At 37.5% G+C, this 24144-nt stretch overlaps 1 protein-coding gene across 1 annotated transcript in view; it reads right to left on the bottom strand.

Moving 5' to 3' along the window:
• Positions 1-2924: 2924 nt before the first annotated feature.
• The window catches only part of GLRB (glycine receptor beta), an 89313-nt gene continuing 68093 nt past the window's right edge, over positions 2925-24144 (bottom strand). The window contains 2 exon segments of the mRNA NM_174071.2: positions 2925-5369; positions 12942-13234. Coding sequence (NP_776496.1) covers positions 5073-5369; positions 12942-13234 — 590 coding nt within the window. The 3' untranslated portion in view covers positions 2925-5072.

Consider the following 24144-nt stretch of genomic DNA (forward strand, 5'->3'; position numbering starts at 1 on the left):
GATGATAAATTGAGTGGTTTTTAGAGCAGCTTAATCCTTATACTGCATATGCAATCTTTATACTGCATATGTAATGGTAAATATTTTAATTTCATTATTTAATAAAGAGGAAACTGCATAACTGAAAAATGCTTAATGTTGAATAAAAACATTTCAGTTAAAATAAGTATTTGAAGACACGCCATCCAAGAATGACCCACTGTAGAGAAATAATGAGACGTAAAATTAACCACTAACCTAAAAGGAAAGGAGCCTGGCTGAACTTAGCATTCCTGTCAGTGCTAAGTGTGAAACGTAAAGGTCAGCTTCGGTTTGGTTGGCATTTAAGATGTGAGCAGTATGAAATGGCTACAAAATAAGTTAAACATTTAACAATCTGAATTTTATATGTCAGAGAGTGGATTTTTTACTTAGTTCATTGGGCAACACAAAGCTCTAAAGATACCTGAGCAGAATGCCATGATCTCAGTTTTGTGTGTCGGGGGGTGGGGGTGGGTGAGTAATCTCTAACTTTTCCTTGTTCTAAATTCAAGTGAGGATTTGCTTTCTGGAATTGATTTTCCTGTCTTTTTTTTTTTTTTTAATGGCTGTCCTGGTTCTTCTTTGCTGTGCCAGCTTTTCTCTAGTTGTGGCGAGCAGGAACTATTATGTAGTTACAGTGTGTGGGCCTCTCGTTGCAGATCACAGGCTCTAGGGCATGCGGGCTTCAGTAGTTGCTGCACATGGGCTCAGTAGTTGAGGCTCCCAGGTTCTGGAGCATAGGTTTAATAGTTATGGCCCACAGGCTTAGCTGCTCTGCAGCATGTAGAATCCTCCCAGAACAGGGATTGAACCCATGTCTCCAGAACTGGCAGGCAGATTCTTTACCACGGAGCCACCCGTGAAACCGACTTTCACCTTTATTTTAAAGAAATTAACATCATGGCAAATAAGTAGAGAATGTGATATTGGATTGCATCCTGATCAAAAAAAGAAAAAAAAAAGGGGGTGGGACAATGGGCAAATTTGAATAAAGTCACTAGATACTAATTCATCAATGTCAATTTCTTGATCTGGGTACCTAATGCATGTGTACTTAGTCACTTCAGTCGTGTCACACTCTCTGCCACCCCATGGACCATGGCCCGCTAGGCTCCTCTGTCCATGGGATTCTCCAGGTGAGAATACTGGAGTGGGCTGCCATTTCCTTCTCCAGTGATAAAGTATGAAGTGAGTGAAGTGAGTGAAGTGAGTGAAGTGAAGTCTTTCAGTCGTGTCTGACTCGTTGCAACCCCACGGACTGTAGCCTACCAGGCTCCTCCATTCATGGGATTCTCCAGACAAGAGTACTGGAGTGGGTTGTCATTTCCTTCTCCACTGGGTACCTAGTACTACTGTGATTATGAAAGGAGTTCCTTGTTTAGGAACACACATTGAAGGGTTTAAGTGTAAAGGAACATTATTATATCTGCAACTTTCTTTTAAATGTTTCAGAAAAAAAGTGTCTTAGCACACACAAAGTGGGAGAAAGAAAATAAAGCAACTGTGATGAAACACTAATCTTTGGGCACTTGGATGAATGGTGCACAGGAATTCTTTGTAATATTTGCACGTTTTTTGAAAGTTTGAAACAATGTCAAAAAAGTGTTTAAAAAAGAAAAGTAGTATGTCCACAGCATACAACAGGTTAAGAGATGGCTAGGCTGTGAACGTTTGCACACAGCATACTGACAATCTACTTTAGAGGAGTTTTGAAACTAGTTAGTAGAAACTACCAGAATTTAATGGGCTTTCCAAACGGCACTAGTGGTAAAGAATCTATCTGCCAATGTAGGAGAGGCAAGAGATGCGGGTTAGAGTAGGAAATGGCACCCTACTCCAGTATTTTGGCCTGGAACCTTCCAGGGGCACAAGAGCCTGACAGGCTACATACCGTCCATGGGGCCACGAGTTGGTCACGACTGAGCATACACATCAGAATTTAAAACATAGACATTTTTCAACTCGGTAACTCCTCTTCTGATATCTACCTTGTGGAAATACATGCATATGTGAGCATAAACATTTAGTGCAATGCTATTTTGCATTAGAAGGGATAAACAGAACTTCCCTGATGGTCCAGTGGCTAAAAGTCTACATTCCCAAAGCAGGGGTCCCTGGTAAATGACTGATCCCTGGTTGGGGAACTAGATTCCAGTTGCTGCAACTAAAGATGCCGTGTGCCACTAAGATCTGGTGCAGTCAAATAAATATTTTTTTTGAAAAAGATAATGTTTTTTTAAAAAGAAAGCAAAAACAGTAAAAATTTGTGTTTAAAAAGTAGCTCAATTCAGGTACATTCACACTAAAGAATAATAGGAGGCCAAATATAGATGTATGGACATCTGATATGGCCCCAAATAGAAATATCCCCAATAGGTGAAAAATAATAAACTGAAAAACTGTACATATGGTACAATTCCATTGATGTTAAATTGTCCTTTATATTTAAAAAGTAGATAGAGGTTGTAGATGCCTAGAGTAAGGTCTAGATGCTCAAAAGACAGTGTTGACCTCTGGGAAGAGAGGAGAGTTTGTAGAAAGAAGGTGATAACACCAGCATTAAGTGCTTACTTTAAATACATCTGTTTTTCTAATGCAACAAGATATTTATGCATTACTTATGCAATTAAAAAATAAACATCACAAAGTAAATTCAATAACAGAGTTAAGAAGGAGGGAGCCTTCAGACTGCTGTAACAGTCTGATGAACATAAAAGGGAAACAAGTTGGGTGGTGTTTGCAGAAGTGGAGACCAGGTGGTCGGCGTAAGAGAGAGAAGTTTAGGGCTTGGTACTTGACATCGGGTACCATGTGAGAAAGGAAGGTGGATGGACCTCAGAGGAGTGAAATAGTGAGTTTGTTTTTTTTTTTAATCAGAAACAGGAAATAAGAGAAGCCACTGATTTGTAAGGAGAAGATCATTTTTATTTTGGAAAGATCAAATTTGCAACACTGATATCCAGGTAAATACTGCAAGTTTCCTAGAAAGACATAATATTTAAAGTACACAGATCAGAACTACCCTGGGGTTAATTGGCTAAATTCTCAACATAACAATAGAAAGCAACTGTTAGTGGACACTGATTGTACTGCATTATGATCATTGTGTAATGTTCCATTTGTAGTTATATATACACACTTAATCCTGGGATAGCTATTTATATATATTTGGGTAGTAAAATGGATCTTAGGAGGCTGCAATATTATATTACAGAAAGAAATTCATTCACATTATTTTCAAGAAATAAATTCTTACAAAATGAGACTATTTTCCATTGGGTACATATCCCACTTAAAACTGTATGGAAATCAAACTCCCTAATATGAATGAAATTTGCAAGGATAAAGAAAAGAGACTATAAGGAAGTATAATTATTATTAATACAAATGTAAATGGTCTAAGTCTTTTTCAAGACACCTTTTTCCTATCACAGTACCATTACGATACTACTGCCCTGGGTCCTAGCAGGATGTTAAGTCTACCAATAGGGTGACTTGTGGCAATTTTAAAATGATTCAGATGGCTAAGCTTCTGCAACTAGAGGGTGCTGAAAGACCACAGAGGATTAGATACATCTCATTTTGTAAAGATTTAGTAATCAGTGACTCTTTTACAAATTAAAGTCTTCAATAAAATAGCCTTGAAATATAGGTTGCAGTTTGCATAAATTGTATGTAAACACACTTTATTATTGAATTAACCATCCAAGATCTCAGCTGCTACTAAATTCTCCACATAAATATATTTATTTGGCCTCATGTTTATGTTACGTGGATTACTGATAGTCCTAGTATCAGCTATGGAGAAATAAAAGGTACTTTGGCTCTGATATTACTAGGAAATTCAAGTCTTATAGACCAGAAAGTACTTATTTTCAAGTTAGAACAAGATCAAAGCAAGTAAATTTAAGTAGTCCAGACTTTCAGCAAGAAAGAAAATGCAACTAGAGGTGAGGCCTAATGAAGTAATCATTTACTTAATTGTTAAATGTTTTGTAACAAGTCAAACATTATTCAAATAAGGAAAATGAAAAAAATTAATTTTACTTTAAAATATGCTAGCATTTTAATAAAATAAAGAAGCTACAATCTTTTAATGATTTTAATTTAATGATTATGGATTTTTCTTCCTAACTCAAGTTACTTCTAGTAATAAGGTATTTTCTTCTTGGTTTCTTAAAAATGGTATGAAATCACAATATTCATTACTATATTCCAATTTAAAATATTTATGACTCTTTTTAAGGCACAATGATTCTGTATACTCTGTATCAACAAAATAAAATCCATGAAAATATATTTAGGTTTTAAAGTGGACTAAATAGAATTTCTTTTATCAGAAATATTTAATCAATATATCTACTTTCTTATCAGAAACCAGAATTCAGCATGAACGTAGGTAAATCTAGATTTCCCTTTATTCCAAAAATGCTTACTGGATTTTATTGTCTGGCATTGCCAACACGGGCACACTTTAAAATTAGCTGACTTTACAAATTAGGAATCTTTTTGAACTTTATTTCTCCACAGCCCCCACATAATTATAGCTGATATATTTCTACTTATAAAGTTATACCATATGTAATATAATTTTGCTTTATCTGTAATAATACCATCTAAAATTATACAAGAATAAGATGGCTTTCTTTGAAAGTTACAAGGAAGATTTGAAATTCTACATACATTGGAATGCTGATCTTAACAGGGTTCAGCGTGCATACCATTTTATTATCAGAATTATCAGAAGTGTTTGCAATTTACACTAACTGGAGAGAAATGTTTGGATTTTATTTTATGTAGTATGCTTATCCTTCGTTTATTCCTAAAGCAATTATGTTTGCTTTACCTAAGTACATCATGATTAGAGCACAGACATAACACAATCATGCTGCCATTCCACATGAAGGTGCCATATTTGTGTTACAATCCCATGGCATCCAAAATGCAACATACTGCTATGAAAATGCAAAGATTGTTCACAGATTGGCATTTATGAATGAGGTTGGTCACAATGCAATGGGATTTTACTTCATATGAATGGAAAGGGTTTATCATAAATATATAGACCAGTAGATAACATTGAAGAATAAGAAGCAGAAAGGAAACAAGGCTCTCGCGTAAAGGTCGATTCTCTTTGCTGCTGTCGGAATAACGGGTTTGGCAGGAGGTGGTTTCTTGTTGTTCTTGGCCTGAGACTTCCCAAGTCCGTTGTTGACCTCAATGGGTTTTCCATAGCAGTCATAATTGGACAATTCAAAATCTCTCGGTAAGCTTCCCACAATGCTGAAGTCGTTAGATCTCAGATCAGACTTGGACGTACAAACCTTTTTGCATCTAGTCTCCCCAACCTGAGAATAACAATTAAAGACAGAGGGTATTGAGAATTTTTCTACTTATAAAGAATCTGGCAAAACCAATACAATATTGTAAAGTTAAAAAATAAAATAAAATAATAAAAAAAGAAAAAAAAAGAAGTTAATATCCAACACATGTAACAGGTCATACAATTCAATATCAAAAAAATAAACAACCTGATTAAAGATCGGCCATAAGAACTAAAAAAAAAAATTGATGGTTTATTCAGTTGGCTAGTGTCTCATTTAATCCACTAACAGAAATAATAGTCCACTGATTAAACCACATAATTACCTGAACATTTATGGTTCTAAAATGTTGCCTATCAATGTAACAAGGCTTAAGTTGTGGGCATAAACTTTCAGGAGGTTGTTTTATGTTAAGGGATCACGGTACCTATCATCATTTATCTTAGGTGCTCCCTGGCTTGTGAGATTTCTCAGCTGAAAGACTGATTAATAATAAAAATCCAGCATTGAACTATGACACATATCATATTAGTAGACTATACAGAATACAAACATCTTCTGGTGCTTCTAACCTTTGACTTTCCTAGGGATTCTATTTCCAAATTGAGTGGTTTTTAAATGACTGAAGCATGTATCTCTTCAGTGAGACAGACTGTATTTATAAACCACACTCACAAATATCTAAAAATGGTCACAATGATCATAAATCAAAGACTGATGAATGAAAGGCATTCATCACTTGTTGACTAAAGATAAAATAGCTAGAGAATCCAAAGAAATTGTGTATATTTCAACCAGATCATATCCTACAGAAAATATTCAGTTGATCATCTCTGAATTTCTAAATTTGACTTGATTTCCTATAATATATAAAATCATTATTTCACAATGAACTCTCTCTGGCCATCAGAAAAGTTCCTGGAAAAGACAGATGTATAGTGCTGACCAGTGATTTAAGGACTGCCTCCACTGCTTAATCTTCCACTGTTCTTACTTCCAACCTTTGTGATTTACCTTTGGAGTCTTCACTAAAATATTTACTGCTGCTGCTGCTGCTGTCACTTCAGTCGTGTCTGACTCTGTGTGACCCCAGAGACGGCAGCCCACCAGGCTGCCCCGTCCCTGGGATTCTCCAGGCAAGAACACTGGAGTGGGTTGCCATTTCCTTCTCCAATGCATGAAAGTGAAAAATGAAAGTGAAGTCGCTCAGTCGTGTCCGACTCTTAGCGACCCCATGGACTGCAGCCCACCCGGCTCCTCCGTCTATGGGATTTTCCAGGCAAGAGTACTTGTTACCATAACTCTCAGTATACTAGAGTTACACTAGTTTTTGCCTTATTATTATAATACATTGAGTAATTTTTTGAATTCTATTTACTAGATTATGCCTGGGTAAAAATGATGCTCAATGTAAGACATAAAACAAATGATTCTCCAGCAGTCTTCCAGGTACCAGGACACTGTCCTTTATCTGAACAGACACCGAGGCATGTTTTCTGGGCAAAGTCAAGTGGCACTTTTTAGAGGTGGATAGCAAAGACAACCAACATACACTGAGTGAAAAAACAAGTGAAAATGTGTTTACACATCATCCTGGCTTGATGCATTTAAGTTATTTCTATATTTTTCAATCTTGAACAAGCACTAGTAATGCTTTTTGAAGCTGGTTTACAAATGTTGGCTTTACCATTATATCATTATACTACATAGATATTTTTACACTCCTGTCGGGTAAGAACTTTTGAAAAAGAAGTTTAGGTAAACAAATAGTTTAGGTAATATAATAGTACAAAAGCATTCAAGAAGTAGACTTCCCTGGTGGTCCAGTGGTTATGAATCTTCCAATGCAGGGAACATGGGTTCGACTGCTGGTTGGGGAGCTAAGATCTCACATACTGCACAGAACTAAGCCTATACATCCACAACTACAGAGCACACAAGACTCAACTAGAGAAGCCCGCGTACCACAGCAGAAGATGCCACGTGTCTCAACTAAGACCCAGTGCAACCAAATAAACAAATAATAAACAGAGAGCATACAAGAAACTGTTAATAAGTAGGAATGGGATTGAGGCTCTGGAAGTTCATCCTTCTTGAACGTCTTATATGTTTAAAAAAATGGAAATCATCAATATATTAAAATATTTAGAAAATGTCTGTTTATCTCCATCCTGGTTTGACTGGACTTTGAGCTAAAGGAAGCAAACCTGAGAAAAGGGGATTCCTGATCCCCATTTTTTTAATGTGTACTTCCAGTCACCCCAGTGTGAGAGCCCAGTGGGGCTTAAAGCAGAATTATGTCTTGATGGAGTCACCACTGATCCAGAGTCTGATCCAAATCAATTTTACACAGCATCTAGGAAAATGTCTGGAGAAAATAAGGACTCATCAATATAATGAAACAGAACAAAGCTAGCAACTAGAATCGAAGTAATTTAAATGCAACTTTGGGGAATCATTCATATATATGCATGAATACATATATTTAAAATTTACTTCCATGTGTTCTATTTAAATTCCCCAATTTGAAATCTTAAAAGGTCTCTTTCAGCAAGCAGCCCATCATCATCACACACACACCACACACACGTTTCCACTCACACACCTTCCCAGTAAGTGTCACAAACAGAAGACACAACTTGAAGCTCCAGTTTTTCAGTGTTGTTTGAAGGATGTGTAAGCGAACTGTATAAAGACTGAATCACAACCTGCACTGGAACAGAAATGGGAAGAGCCTCTACGTAACAAACCTTTGCATTATTCTCACTCTCAGAGCAGCCTGCTGTGGGTACTTAAGACTCTTCCTCCCTTCAGAGTCCTCCACTCCAAAAGCACTAATCATGCTTTGGAATCCACATATCAAAACAAAGGAGGACTTAAGCTTCTGACAGTAACTCAGGAAGCATGATTCTTATCAGTTTCTTTTTTTTACTTTTTCACAAAGAAGGCTGTACATATTTACTACAGAAATGCATTTACTCTGAATAATTCATGACATCACAAATGATTTCATTACCTGTAAGTAACCAGACAAGTAGCCAAATTTATATGATACTATAATCTAAGTAATACATTTAAACACCTCAAAGTTTCTAGTTTTTTAACATAAATTTATTCTTATTAATAGATTCTGCCAGCAATGTTAGTCATTATAAAATTGTATTAATATCTATACAGTTTATTAAAAATGTAGACAATGCATGTTATATTTATTCTGAAAGATTGTTTAAATATAGTAAATACCTAAAAGAAGAATAACTTCAATGTTAAAGTGATAACATGAAAACCACCCCCAAAAGCTTCAGTTTGGTTATACTAAATGTTTAATCATTTAATTTATTAAACCCTCTTCTATAACTGTATTTGGAGATTTTGATATTTGAAATGAGGGGTATGAGTATGTGTGTGTGTGTTGGTGGAGAGAACATCTACAATGGAAGTAATTTTCAATGATGTGACAGAATTGAATAAGGGATAAAATTAGGTTGACTACCACTCATAATTCTTTACCTAGTTAACTGGTCTCATCAAACACTTTATACAAACAAAACTTTCTTCAATTATCACTCTGTACGTCAATATCAAATCAAATCTTTACACGAGTTCAAAGATAAAATAAATACTATTTTGTACTTTTCAGGATGGGGAACACATGTATACCCTTGGCAGATTCATTTTGATATTTGGCAAAACTAATACAATTATGTAAAGTTTAAAAATAAAATAAAATTAAGATCAAAAAAATACTATTTAATAAATACAAATAAATATTATTTAGTAAATACTATTTAATAAATATTTACAAAATAAATACTATTTTAAGCATCATAATATTATATGCATAGAGACTAAATGAACTACTTAAAGTAAGACAGTAACCCTACTTAACACATTCTTAAAGGTGATCTTGGTACTATGATTCTCTAATTTATAATTCCCCCATTGCTCCTCTTACGAACATGTGACTCATTTACTTTCATCATATAAACTTGTCATTTCTGAAAATTACTGGTAGTAAAAATAAGGTATTAATGCTACAATAATGAGACTGTCGAGGATGAAAATGATGCACATAAGAACTTCCAAAGGCTTCCAACTGTAGCCTCTAAGATTGTCTTTGTGGTCCTTCCCAGCTTCAATCTTCACACATGCAAAAGCGAATCACAGTAAACAATGTTGTTTTTTTTTTTAATTTTAGGGAGACGTTGGCTGGAACAAAAAATAAATTCTTTTTCTCTTTTTATCAATGACAATATTTCTTGGCCAGAAGACTTAGGTGTGATTTCATGGTGATAAAGGTATCCTCTACAGATGATAAAGATGCTCAGAAGGGAATAATTCCTATATATTTTACTGTATTTAAATCAATTCTTATTGTAAAATATATATAAATTTCATTAAGAAATAGCAGTCATATTCATGCTACATGAAATGCAGCTCTGACTCATCTGGCGGATACCAGTACTGGTTTAGTCACTAAGTCATGTCTGACTCTTGCGAACCCATGGACTGTAGCCTGCCAAGCTCCTCTGTCCATGGGATTCTCCAGGCGAGAATACTGGAGTGGGTTCCCATTTCCTTCTCCAGAGGATCTTCCCGACCCAGCAATCAAACCTCAGTTTCCATGCATTGCCGGTAGATTCTTTACTGACTGACCCATGAAGGAAGACTATGAAGGATACTAGGGGTTGGAAATAGGTTCATGTGAACAGCAATAGGTCCTCAACTGTTTTGATTGAATAAAAGTAGAAATATATGAATGAAACAAATCAATAAACAAAATATTAGGATTTGTGGAGGAAGTACCAGATTTGGGGAAGGGAGAAACCCAAACAACTATATATGCCTGATGGCAAGTGATTTTAAAAATCAGTATCAAAATACTTCTACAATTCAAATTTCACTGTGTTTTCATTAATCACCATTGTTATTCTGTCTGAAAATAAGTGATACATTCCCTGATTGATGTTATTGAGCAAAAATTTGTATTTTGAAAAGCAAAATATACTAGAACAAAGTATTCTGAAACTAAAGTCATAATTATATTTTACATCAGCAAATTCAATAAATTAAAAGGGCAATGGTTTTGAAATTTCCTTTTTCACATTTTCTTTCATGTGTCAATGTATAACAGTCTTCTGAATTTGTCAGTCTTACACATTTGCTGTAAGTTGGATGTGCCTATTAAAGTTGAGTTATTTTTGGACTCATTTTCATTTTGAAGCTTGTCTCAGGATACAAATTGCACACAGGTTCCTGTGCATCTTGGAAATTTCATTTTGTAAGAAATAAGAGTACTTAAATTGATTTCTGGAGATGAAAAGTGAAAGTCACTCAGTCGTGTCTGACTCTTTGCAACGTCCAGGCCAGAATACTGGAGTGGGTAGCCTTTTCTTTCTCCAGGAGATCTTCTCAACCCAGGGATCAAACCCAGGGATCTCTCGCATTGCAGGTGAACTCTTTACCAGCTGAGTCATCAAGAAAGCCCAAGAATACTGGAGCGGGTAGCCTATCCCTTCTCCAGCGGATCTTCCTGACTGGGGTCAAACTGGGGTCTCCTGCACAGCATGTGGATTCTTTACCAGCTGAGCTACCAGAAAAACCCTGGAGATGAAAACCTCTGGACAACTTTTCAACTCTAAAGCATTATTCTATGACTTTAGTATCAAAATGTTCTAGTAGTTTCAGAATCCAGGCATGTATGCTATTACTAGTTGCTAAAAACATAGAGAATAAAAAGATAAGAGTTTTCAAATATGTTGATTTATTTAAATGTGTGCTTATTTAAATTATTTAAATATGTTGTTTTATTCATTGGGTAGTTATTTTAAAGCTTGAAAGCCAAATTTAGGATAATTCAGTCTAATATCCTGGATCCTACTTATCTTTTATATCTATGTTCACAGATCATGCTGGCATGTTCTCTATTACTCTGAAAATCTGAGTGTAAAGAATCTGTTTCCACCAAGACACTGGTTCATGGAATTAAGACCTAAGATTCTGCTGGCATGTCAGTAAACAAAGAATATTGCAGTCATGAACCAATCACATAACAGCCACCACCCTCCTCTCCAGTGAGCCCTGAGGTAACCCAGGACGGAAACAGGATGCCCCTCATTTGGCAGTCAGTCCTGAAGCCGCCCCCAATGTTGCATCTGAAGGAGACTCAGGATGAGAAAACACAGGGTCCTGGCCCAGACAGCCAAGGTGCACATCAGAGAAATGACTTCACTAAGCCCAGACTCTCGCATCTTCCCTTACAGAGAAAAGAGCTAAATTCATTAACTTGAGAAGTCTGGTTTTCAATCTGTTAAAAGAGTAACAATAACCTTTTGTTCCAACTACCTAGTCTTTGTTGTAAAGACTCTTGTGCAACCTGGCTCCCCTCTTCCTCTTTGGAGCAGTTCTCTCAGCGTTCTCTGAGATGAAGTCTCCCAGGCCATCAGCCAACTATATGTTGCCCACAAGAAACTCACTTCACATAGAATGATATAGACATGATGCATGGAAAAGGATGGAAAGAGATATGTTAAAGACACGATTTCGTTAAGGCTATGATAACTCCACATTAATGGATATTTTATACTTATTCTTCATGAAGAGGAATAGGGTATAAAGAGCTCTAGGGCCTGAGGAACCTCCCTACAAGGTAGCAATGAAGAATTTGCAAGCAGACTTGACTGAAGGCTTAGAAAATGAGTTGATGACTTAACAGAAAAACAAACAAAAAAGAGCTTCAGGCAGAACCACCTTAGAACAGTTTAGTGGCCTCTGTATCTAAAAGTGTGTTAACACTCTAGGGTTCAGTGGTGGTGGTGGTGGTGAGCAAATGGACATGGTCTGGGGCCAGGGTAGGCAGGAGGGCAAGGTTTCCCAGAGGCAGAATGGTCTGGACCTGTTAGTCTCTTGCAGAACTTCCCATGCTAAGTTCCATGGAACTGGTCCCCTAGATAAGGGTCTTCTCAACTTGAGGGTATCAAGTAGGCATAATGGGATAAGTGGACAGGTGTCCTTAACCCATGACATTGCCTGTGGCTAAAGGACTTATCATTACCTGAATCTGGAGGCACTGTTCACTATTCTTAGCCCGATCACCAAGCAACAAGGCAAGGTTATGGTTTTCCAGTTCTTCTCCAGCTACTCACCCTGCACTGGACATATACCAAACCATGGGCATAGTTTCCCTTTGGGCCAGGCACCCAATAAAGAAGTAGCCTGCCTGACATGTGCTTTGTGAAGCCCTCCAACTTGATGCAAAAGAGGTGGGAGATTGAATCAAGAACATGGGCTCCCTATGTCCCCTGGCCATTCGTGAAGGATTGTCACATGAGAAACAGTAGGAAGGTCTGGAGTTTGGGCAAGACCTCCACATTTGATAGTGAACATCATACTGAAGGAATTTAAGCATCCTTGAATTCCACGGAAGTCATCTAGCAATTTGATGGTTGATTTGCTAAGTGTTCTATTCTTTTCCAAAAAGTAGATTGAGCTTAATTCTTTCTCATCTGTGAGCAAGAAATGAGTGTGAATCAATTCTACCAAACCTTTACACCCACAGAACGCATTTCACTGGCCGACGTCAGACGTCATCCTTACCTGCAAGGTGCTGATGTGAACAGGTGTGCTTGCGCCATTCACAGTGTTCTTTTTAGCCACATTTCCCCCCTTCCCAACTGCTTGCTCAGCCTTGGCAATTCTGGCTTTTTCTGCTTCAACTCGCTTGGGGTTATTGAGCATCACCTGGACGACTGCGTACTCCACCAGGGACGCAAAGCCAAAGAGGAGACATGCGATGAGCCACACGTCCAGCGCCTTCACATAAGACACCTTGGGAAGTTCTGCAGCCAGGGTTGTACACTCAGAGGCCAAACTCAGTACTGAGAAGATTCCTGCAGGACAGAGACCAGAATTCAAGATGCTTCTTGTTGCTGCTGCTGCTGCTAAGTCGCTTCAGTTGTGTCTGACTCTGTGCGACCCCATAGATGGCAGCCCACCAGGCACCTCTGTCCCTGGGATTCGCCAGGCAAGAATACTGGAGTGGGTTGCCATTTCCTTCTCCAATGCATGCATGTATGCTAAGTCACTTCAGTTGTGTCTGACTCTGTGCGACTCCATGGACAGCAGCCCATCAGGCTCTTCTGTCCACAGGATTCTCCAGGCGAGAATACTGGAGTGGGTTGCCATTTCCTTCTAGGGCTGGAGTAAGATGCTTCTTACTCCCATGAAATGTTCTACAATCACTGTTCTTTGATGAAATCTGTCTCCAGTAACTGGAGAAGGAAATGGCAACCCACTCTGGTATTCTTGCCTGGGAAATCCCATGGACGGAGAAGCCTGGTGGGCTACAATCCATTCAAGTCACAAGAGTCAGACATGACTTAGAGACTAAACCACCACCACCTCTCTAGTAACCCATTATCACCCAAGTTCTTTTAAAGCATAAAGAGTAGAAGAAATACTATGTATATAATTTTTATGAAGGAATTATTTAATGTGCGTGAGAATGCATGTAAACACCTAACATTTTTTAAAAATAAATATAAATGTAAACCACGGTATAAAAACCACCATTTGGATCTTATCTAAATATTAAAGATATCTAAAACTATTCCATAGTATCTCTAAGGAAGCCACAGAGCTCTCTGATTAGAGAAGTTATTTCACTTCTTAGCTTTACTCTAAACATTTATAGAGCTGAGTTTTGCTCCCTGAACTACTAAGTCAGAAAAAGAATAGAACATATAAAGCAATTTTCTGATAAGGTTCAAAATTTTTAAAAATCTAATAGAAAAGACAAAGCAAAGAACATCCGGGATTATTTCAGGGAAAATAAATGATTCTAGTTTTTTAAGGAAAGAATGAAATCTTGTTATATGTTTTATTAACCTTTATGGGATGCTAACTAGTTGTGTATCAATTTAAGTCAAATATGTGTAAAATTCCAAAGGAGAATAGCAATAATTCATCTCCCTCCTTCTCTCCCCTCCTGCCACACTCCTAAACTTTCCCTGGATCTTCCTTCCTCAGTATTTTCAGAAGAGGGGCTGGGAAGCCTGACTTGTTGGGACCATCACCACCACATACTGGGCTGGAGCCTCAGGTGAGGTCAAGGAAGCCTCACTCTAAGTCAAGCAGGAGCAGGTTTGCCCCGGCTCTTGAGACTGAATTTCAATTATGGGGCTATGTGCACCTTTTTCTTCCTAGATGTGACCACTTCTGAGAGCTAGTGAATATATTACCCTAATGATGAAAGATGTACTTGGCTGTCTTTGCTCTTGCACTGGGAATACAGTAAGTACTATACTAGTATCAATAATTAGCTAAAACATTGAAAAATATATATTCCATCAGTTTCATCATTTCAGAGGCTTCTGAAAGGTGTAGAGATTTTTTATTGTTGTTTGTAAATACTGAAGAGCTGAGACTCTCCCAGAAAGAGATACTTTTTGTAAAATATAACTTCTGCAGATAGAAATAATATTAAGTATATATATATATATGTGTATGTATATATATATATATATATACACTTGTATATAACAATATTTGGAGAAGGCAATGGCACCCCACTCCAGTACTCTTGCCTGGAAACTCCCACGGATGGAGGAGCCTGGTGGGCTGCAGTCCATGGGGTCTGGAAAGTCAGACACGACTGAGCAACTTCTCTTTCACTTTATACTTTCATGCATTGGAGAAGGAAATGGCAACCCACTCCAGTGTTCTTGCCTGGAGAATCCCAGGGACAGGGGAGCCTGGTGGCTGCTGTCTGTGGGGTCACCCGCACAGAGCTGGACACGACTGAAGAGACTTAGCAGCAACAGCAGCATATAACAATATTACATATATACATGTATATAATAATATTACATATATATTTAGGCTTGCTAAACATCTCATTTACTATTATAGTAACTATCCTTCATCCTGATGAAAACTAATTATGTAATAGCACTATATTTTAAAAGTTAACATAGGTTTTAATGTTTTCTAACCTGGAAGTGAAAAGTAGCATAAAAACCCAAGATCTTCTCAATCACTGCCGTAACCTCAGTTAATTATAGTTATGGGCACTCAATTGGTAAGTCATTTTTCCAAAACATTTTTTCTTAATTTTTAATCAAATGTTATGTCAACTTAAGCAAAAAGGGGCCTTGAGATAGACTATACTGACCGTTCTCTGTTTTCATGGCATTCCATTCTCATCAATAACAGAATGTATCACATTGTAGCAAATTTAGTAGCATACCTGAGCCTTTGTCTTGACATGTTAGCAACCTTATGAATGAAATGGACAATAGTGCCAGATTATAGAAGGTCTTAAAAGTCCTAAGGTGAACCTCTAATTGTATTTGGTAGAGAAATGATATTATCAAAAGAATGTTTCAGTAATGTCCCTCCAGTAGGGATATACAAATAGACTAAGAAAGAGAAAATAGGATATTCAGAAACAAAGAATAACAAAATGAATGATAGGATTGATGTAGAAAGAGGGATTCTGGAGGAGCACTTTTTAAAACTTGGTTACCGATTAAGAAAGAAGTTAGACTGAGACAAACTTCTGGACAGAACGACTGGGGAAACATGAAATACATAATAGGAATAGGAGGCTATAGAAAAGATGTGACTTTGAAAGGAAAATACCTAGTTAGGTCAAATCAGGGTCTAGAAACAAAAACTGGGAACTTGTTAAAGGACAAACTGGTCAGTCAGTATCATTTAGGGGCGTCATGGTGAAAAGGGGAGGGACTCTGAGGCAGGGATGCTCAGGCGTCAGAAAAGGGGATCAAAGAAGCAGAGAGAAATTAGGAGGGATAGGATATTAATGGACATTTGGGAGGTATTTAAAGTCCCAGGTGTTAAGTTAATAAAACCCATAATGGCCAATTCCACTAAGATTTGTATCGTTTTGAAGAAGCAGGAATGGAAATGGAGATGAACTGAGGGACATGACTGTGAACCTTGTCTACAGGAAACCATTAAAATAGGAAACGTCCATATGCTCTTTCATCCTAAAATAAGAAATTTGAGAAAATAATATTTCTCTAGACAATTTAGTATTTTCTTAAGACAGCTGTCAGATGGGATTACTTCATTTCTAACTAACCCATAGTGAAATTTTGCCTGAATTTTACTATATTATGAACCAATAAAAAGAAATGTGAAGCCCATCATTCATACAAATGTGGATTTTTATAATTTCAATATTGTATTCTTAATAAAATATCCTTATTTAATGGAGCACCTCTCTAATAAATGTCAGGACTTCTTGGTTTAATATTTCTAAAAACGTTTAAAATATATAGTCCTTATTTGTCATTTGTTAATTTTCTCTCCCTAGTGCAAAAACAAATCAAGTCTAGATTTCAAATCAGGGAATATGCCATAAAATTTTTATCAATTCTGATAAATAGATGTGGAGGTCTACATATATTAAATGTTATGGCTGACAAATAATATAAATTAAAGCAATAATAAATTACATAAAAACTGACCTGGACAAAAACATTTATAAAGAATTCAGAGGGAAGAGAAAGTTGTTTAGCTCATCAGTATAAAGAAAATACTTTATAGTGATAAAATCCTTATAGGACCACTATGTATAGTGAACTCTGATTGACTGTGGGATGTCCAGAGAGTTTTCATTTAGCCAATCTCAGAGGAAACATCTGTAGAATGATTCTTAAATAGCACATATGCTAGGAACTTCCCTGGTGGCTCAGACGATAAAGCGTCTGCCTGCAATGCAGGGGACTTGGGTTCAATCCCTGGGTCAGGAAGATCCCCTGGAGAAGGAAATGGCAACCCACTCCAGTACTCTTGCCTGGAAAATCCCACAGATGGAGGAGCCTGGTAGGCTACAGATGGAGGAGTCTGGTAGGCTACTGTCCATGGGGTCGCAAAGAGTCGGACACGACTGACCGACTTCACTTCACTTCATGCTAGGAATGCACTGAATTAAAGAGGAATACCTGTGGTGGATTCATGTTGATGTATGGCAAAACCAGTACATTATTGTAAAGTAATTAACCTCCAATTAAAATAAATAAAGTTATATTAAAAAAAAAGCAAAAAGCAAAAAAAAATGAAGAGGAATACCAAAGCTAGAAGACTAAAAAAGGAAAAGAAGAAAAAAAGGGAAAAAAAGTGTGAAGAATGGAAAGGAAAAGAAAGGGGGTTCTATTCACAACAAACAGAACCAACAGAGTGAGTTTGGAGAAACTGTGCGTAGCAGCTACTATCTAAACCTAAAATCTTTTTTATCCCACACTGAGATGAATTACAGTACTCTCTAAATTCCTATATATGTAGTTGTTATTAATAACATGAAAATTCATTTAGAAATACTGCTAAATTATTACATCAGCATGTTATCATTTCACATCATTCTAACCAAAGGACAATTAAAAGCAAAACTACAGTTGCTACCATGTGCAAATCCAAAAATAGTTTTGAAATTTTTGAAGGAGATTCTTACAATCAAAAAGATCTTGAATCATGCTCCAGATGATAATAAAGGCTATAAGAAAAAAGAAAGGTACTATAAGAAGAAAGAAAGAAAGAAAGACAGGTGGCCTGCTGCTGCTGCTGCTAAGTCGCTTCAGTCGTGTCCGACTCTGTGCGACCCCACAGACGGCCGCCAACCAGGCTCCCCCATCCCTGGGATTCTCCAGGCAAGAACACTGGAGTGGGTTGCCACTTCCTTCTCCAATACGTGGCCTACTAGAGATCTGAATTGTGACCTGAGTTACTCATCTTTTTACATTTATGATTGAAAATTATTTGTTTTAAAAAATCCTTTTTTAGCAGCAACAAAAGCATTTTATGTATCAGGAAAAAAAAATGTTACAGCTTACTTAGAGTAAGAAGTAGAAGACATTCCTGCCACAATCACTTTTATAGTTAAAGAAATAGCTGAAGACAAAGCCTACCTAAAATGCACAGAGGAAGCTCTGATTTTTGTTAACAGTGAAGAATGTAAATCAAAAAAAGACAGGAAGAAAAATAAAACTAGAATACAAACCAATCCTTTTTTTAAAAAAGCAAAATGAATCTAGGGTAAATGATACATGTTTTTCTCCTAAATTTTTAAAAAATAATATGAGCCATCCTAGGAAAAGATTGGAAAATTAATTTTGTAATCTTTTGAAACAATGTAGGGAAAAAAGAGAGAAAGGAAATATACACTGGGTCAAAATAGCCATATTGACAGAATATCCTGAAATTTAATTTAAGTCAGTAACATGATTTCATTTTTCTTTTTGTATAAAATTATAAATATGTGTGAGTCTAATATCAGAGCTTCAAAATACCTGAAGCATAATTCCATAATTAGAGTTGGAGATTTTAACCATACCCACATCAATAACTATGACCTAGACAAAAGACAGGAAAGATTTTAAAAGTACTATCAACTGACTTGGCTCCATTCATATTTATGAATACTACACCAACAATGACAAGCATGCGCTGCAAGTGTACATGGGATGATGCCAGGAAACATATGCTGGGCTGGGCCATCAAAAAAGGCTCAATAAACATAGAAGTATTGAAATCATCAACTTTGTTCCCTGATAAGATTAAAAACAAATCATATTCAAGTACTTAAGAAAATCCTAACTATTTGGAAACCAAACTACACACATCTAAAAAATCCATGGGCTCAATAAGAAATCATAATGTAAATAAGAAAAAAAATGTTAATGAAAGAAGGTAAAAATATATCAACATTCGTGCACTTCAGCTAAAGGAGGCCTTACAAGGAACCCTGTAACTTTAAGTGCTCAAATTAAAAAAGAAGAAAGACCTAAAATGAACGGAGTTTCAACTTCAAGCATCAAGAAAAAGATAAAATAAAATCTATTAGAATCTAAACAAGAGTAGGTATATGTTTCTGTATGGCTGATTCACTTTGCTGTACAGCAGACTCTAACACAACATTATGAATCAACTATGTTCCAATAAAAATTATTACTCCTAACAAATTAATTTAAAAAATAAAAAAATTAAAAATCTAAACTAAGTGAAAAGAAAGAATAAAGAGCTAAAATCAATGAAAAAGAAAAGTAAATAGAAAAAATGAATGAAATCATAGCTTATGTTTTGAAAATACCAAGAAAATGGATAAGCCTTTAGCTAGAGCAGTAAAAAAAAAAAAAAATTGACCAGTTAACAGTATCAGGAATATATAGGATTGAACACATTGCTACAGCTAGACATTAAAAGGAAAATCAATATTATGAACATGTTTGTACCAATAATTTTTCCAATTCATCTATCATCTAGAAATCAATTGGTAAAATTCACCAAATAAAGGGAAACAACATAAACATTTAAACATACACAGAGAAAGCATCTGGCAAAATTCAACAGTCATGATAAGTTCAGTTCAGTTCAGTCACTCAGTTGTGTCTGACTCTTTGCAAGTTGGAATAGAGAGCTGGTATTATAAGCAACAGTGAATGCTTCAACTATTGCTACCCAGGGTTAGGAATAAACATCTCTCACAATTCTATTCAACATTGTACTAGAGGCACCACAAGAAGACACAAAAATTAAGTGTTTGGGGAGTATGTGACAGACAAGTATATAAAACAAACAAAACAGTATATTACATTGATAAAGCCTTACAAATAGCTGTGAAAAGAAGAGAAGTGAAAAGCAAAGGAGAAAAGGAAAGACATAAGCATCTGAATGCAGAGTTCCAAAGAATAGCAAGGGGAGATAAGAAAGCCTTCCTCAGCGATCAGTGCAAAGAAATAGAGGAAAACAACAGAATGGGAAAGACTAGAGATCTCTTCAAGAAAATTAGAGATACCAAGGGAACATTTCATGCAAAGATGGGCTCGATAAAGGACAGAAATGGTATGGACCTAACAGAAGCAGAAGATATTAAGAAGAGGTGGCAAGAATACACAGAAGAACTGTACAAAAAAGATCTTCATGACCCAGATAATCACGATGGTGTTATCACTAAGCTAAAGCCAGACATCCTGGAATGTGAAGTCAAGTGGGCCTTAGAAAGCATCACTACGAACAAAGCTAGTGGAGGTGATGGATTCCAGTTGAGCTTTCTCAAATCCTGAAAGATGATGCTGTGAAAGTGCTGCACTCAATATGCCAGCAAATTTGGAAAACTCGGCAGTGGCCACAGGACTGGAAAAGGTCAGTTTTCATTCTAATCTCAAAGAAAGGCAATGCCAAAAAATGCTCAAACTACTGCACAATTGCATTTATGTCACACGCTAATAAAGTAATGCTCAAAATTCTCCAAGCCAGGCTTCAGCAATACATGTACCGTGAACTTCCAGATGTTCAAGCTGGTTTTAGAAAAGGCAGAGGAACCAGAGATCAAGTTGCCAACATCCGCTGGATCATCAAAAAAGCAAGAGAGTTCCAGAAACACATCTATTTCTGCTTTATTGACTATGCCAAAGCCTTTGACCATGTGGATCACAATAAACTGTGTAAAATTCTGAAAGAGATGGGAATACCAAACCACCTGACCTGCCTCTTGAGAAACCTATATGCAGGTCAAGAAGCAACAGTTAGAACTGGACATGGAACAACAGACTGGTTCCAAATAGGAAAAGGAGTACGTCAAGGCTGTATATTGTCACCCTGCTTATTTAACTTCTATGCAGCGTACATCATGAGAAACGCTGGGCTGGAAGAAGCACAAGCTAGAATCAAGATTTCTGGGAGAAATATCAATAACCTCAGATATGCAGATGACACCACCCTTATGGCAGAAAGTGAAGAGGAACTCTTGATGAAAGTGAAAGTGGAGAGTGAAAAAGTTGGCTTAAAGCTCAACATTCAGAAAACGAAGATCATGACATCTGGTCCCATCACTTCATGGCGAAAAAAAAAAAAAAAAAAAAGATAGGGAAACAGTGGAAACAGTGTCAGACTTTATTTTTGGGGCTCCAAAATCACTGCAGATGGTGACTGCAGCCATGAAATTAAAAGACCCTACTCCCTGGAAGGAAAGTTATGACCAACCTAGATAGCATATTCAAAAGCAGAGATATTACTTTGCCAACAAAGGTCCATCTAGTTAAGGCTATGGTTTTTCCAGTGGTCATGATGGATGTGAGAGTTGGACTGTGAAGAAGGCTGAGCACTGAAGAATTGATGCTTTTGAACTGTGGTGTTGGAGAAGACTCTTGAGCGTCCCTTGGACTGCAAGGAGGTCCAACCAGTCCATCCTAAAAGAGATCAGTCCTGGGTATTCATTGGAAGGACTGATGCTAAAGCTGAAACTCCAATACTTTGGCCACCTCATGTGAAGGGTTGACTCATTGGAAAAGACCCATTTCTCCAAAGAAGACATACAGATGGCTAACAAACACATGAAAAGATGCTCAACATCACTCATTATCAGAGAAATGCAAATCAAAACCACTATGAGGTACCATTACACGCCAGTCAGAATGGCTGCAATCCAAAAGTCTACAAGCAATAATTGCTGGAGAGGGTGTGGAGAAAAGGGAACCCTCTTACACTGTTGGTGGGAATGCCAACTAGTACAGCCACTATGGAGAACAGTGTGGAGATTCCTTAAAAAACTAGAAATAGAACTGCCTTATGATCCAGCAATCCCACTGCTGGGCATACACACTGAGGAAACCAGAAGGGAAAGAGACACGTGTACCCCAATGTTCATCACAGCACTGTTTATAATAGCCTGGACATGGAAGCAACCTAGATGTCCATCAGCAGATGAATGGATAAGAAAGCGGTGGTACATATACACAATGGAGTATTACTCAGCCATTAAAAAGAATACATTTGAATCAGTTCTAATAAGGTGGATGAAACTGGAGCCTATTATACAGAGTGAAGTAAGCCAGAAAGAAAAACACCAATACAGTATACTAACGCATATATATGGAATTTAGAAAGATGGTAACAATAACCCTGTATATGAGACAGCAAAAGAGACACTGATGTATAGAATAGTCTTATGGACTCTGTGGGAGAGGGAGAGGGTGGGAAGATTTGGGAGAATGGCATTGAAACATGTATAATATCATGTACGAAACGAGTCGCCAGTCTAGGTTCGATGCACGATACTGGATGCTTGGGGCTTGTGCACTGGGACGACCCAGAGGGATGGTATGGGGAGGGAGGAGGCAGGAGGGTTCAGGATGGGGAACACATGTATACCTGTGGTGGATTCATTTTGATATTTGGCAAAACCAATACAATATTGTAAAGTTTAAAAATAAAATAAAATTAAAAAAAAAAGGAAAAGACCCTGATGCTGGGAGGGATTGGGGGCAGGAGGAAAAGGGGACGACAGACAATGAGATGGCTGGATGGCATCACTGACTCAATGGATATGAGTCTGAGTGAACTCCGGGAATTGGTGACGGACAGGGAGGCCTGGCGTGCTGCGATTCACGGGGTCGCAAAGAGTCGGACACGACTGAGTGACTGAACTGAACTGAACTGAAACACTATTTTAGAAAAGTGAAACATACTTTCCCCATAAAATGCAGAAATCTCACTTCTAGGTCTTTATGCAAAAGTAATGAAAACATATACCCACACAGAGGCTTGTACACAATTATTCGTAGCATCATTTGTAATACTCCAAAACTGGAAACAACCCAAATCCTCAACAACTGTTTAATAGGAAAGCATACTATTGAAGTGGAGCAGGACCCTATGGGTTTTGTCCCTTATGTCTTCTGTCTGCCTTCTGTCTGTGGAAAAACTTAAGCCAAAGAATAAGTTTAATCAGAGAAGTGAGAAAATGCAGAAACAAAAGAAAACAAAGGACATCAAATAATAATAGTTTAGTCATTAAGCATCGTCAAAAACCTTTGGCTTCCCTAGTGGCTCAGTGGTAAAGAATCCTCCTGCAACACAAGAGACTCAGGAAATGCAGGTTCTATCTCTGAGTTGGGAAGATCCCCTGGAGGAAGAAATGGCAAGCCGTTCCAGTACTCTTGCTGGGAAAATCCCATAAACAGAGGAGCCTGGTGGGCTACAGTCCACGTGGTCACAAAGAGTCAGACATGACTAAGCATGTGTGCATGCATGCACAAGAACCTTTAGTTCCTTCTCAAAAGCTGTAGATAATATTCTAAGTCATATCTTGTGAGCCGTCATGTACATACTGAAACCCCCACCAAGTGGAGAAGTTAACTACACGATTACCAGACTGTAGCCATGACATGTGCACTTAGCTTAGTCGTGTCTGACTCTTTGGGACCCCATGGACTGCAGCCTGCCAGCTCCTCTATCCATAGGATTTTCCAGGCAAGCATACTGGAGTGGGTAGCCATTTCCTTCTCCAGGGGATCTTCCTGACCCAGGGATCGAACCCAGGTCTCTTGCAATGCAGGTGGATTCTTTACCGTCGGGGAACGGTAAAGGGAAGGGAAGCCCTTCCATGGGGAAGCCCAGCCATGACATACACTGCCAACATACTGACCGATCCCACTTTAAATTTATGATCATTGACGTCAAGAGGTCCAGGATCCTACCAGGTAGTCAGGATGTATTTCCTCTGTTCCTTTACTACTTTGTCTCTCCCTTCAATCCTGCAACACTCTCTCCCACCACACCTGCAACTCATGATCTTTCTTACTACTTTATTAAAAAATCAAACTCAATGACAAGCCCCACGACCACATTTGTCCACATTCTCTGTCTATGCCCACTTGCCCTGCCTTCTCTCCTGAACCTACAGACCAGGGTCAGTCATCTCAATGCACAGGGCAAATGTAACTCACCACCTATTTCTATAAATCAAGTCTTATTGGGATACATTCTCATTTCTTCAGCT

This window comes from Bos taurus, chromosome 17 (assembly GCF_002263795.3).
Source record: "Bos taurus isolate L1 Dominette 01449 registration number 42190680 breed Hereford chromosome 17, ARS-UCD2.0, whole genome shotgun sequence".
Taxonomy (NCBI): Eukaryota; Metazoa; Chordata; class Mammalia; order Artiodactyla; family Bovidae; genus Bos; species Bos taurus.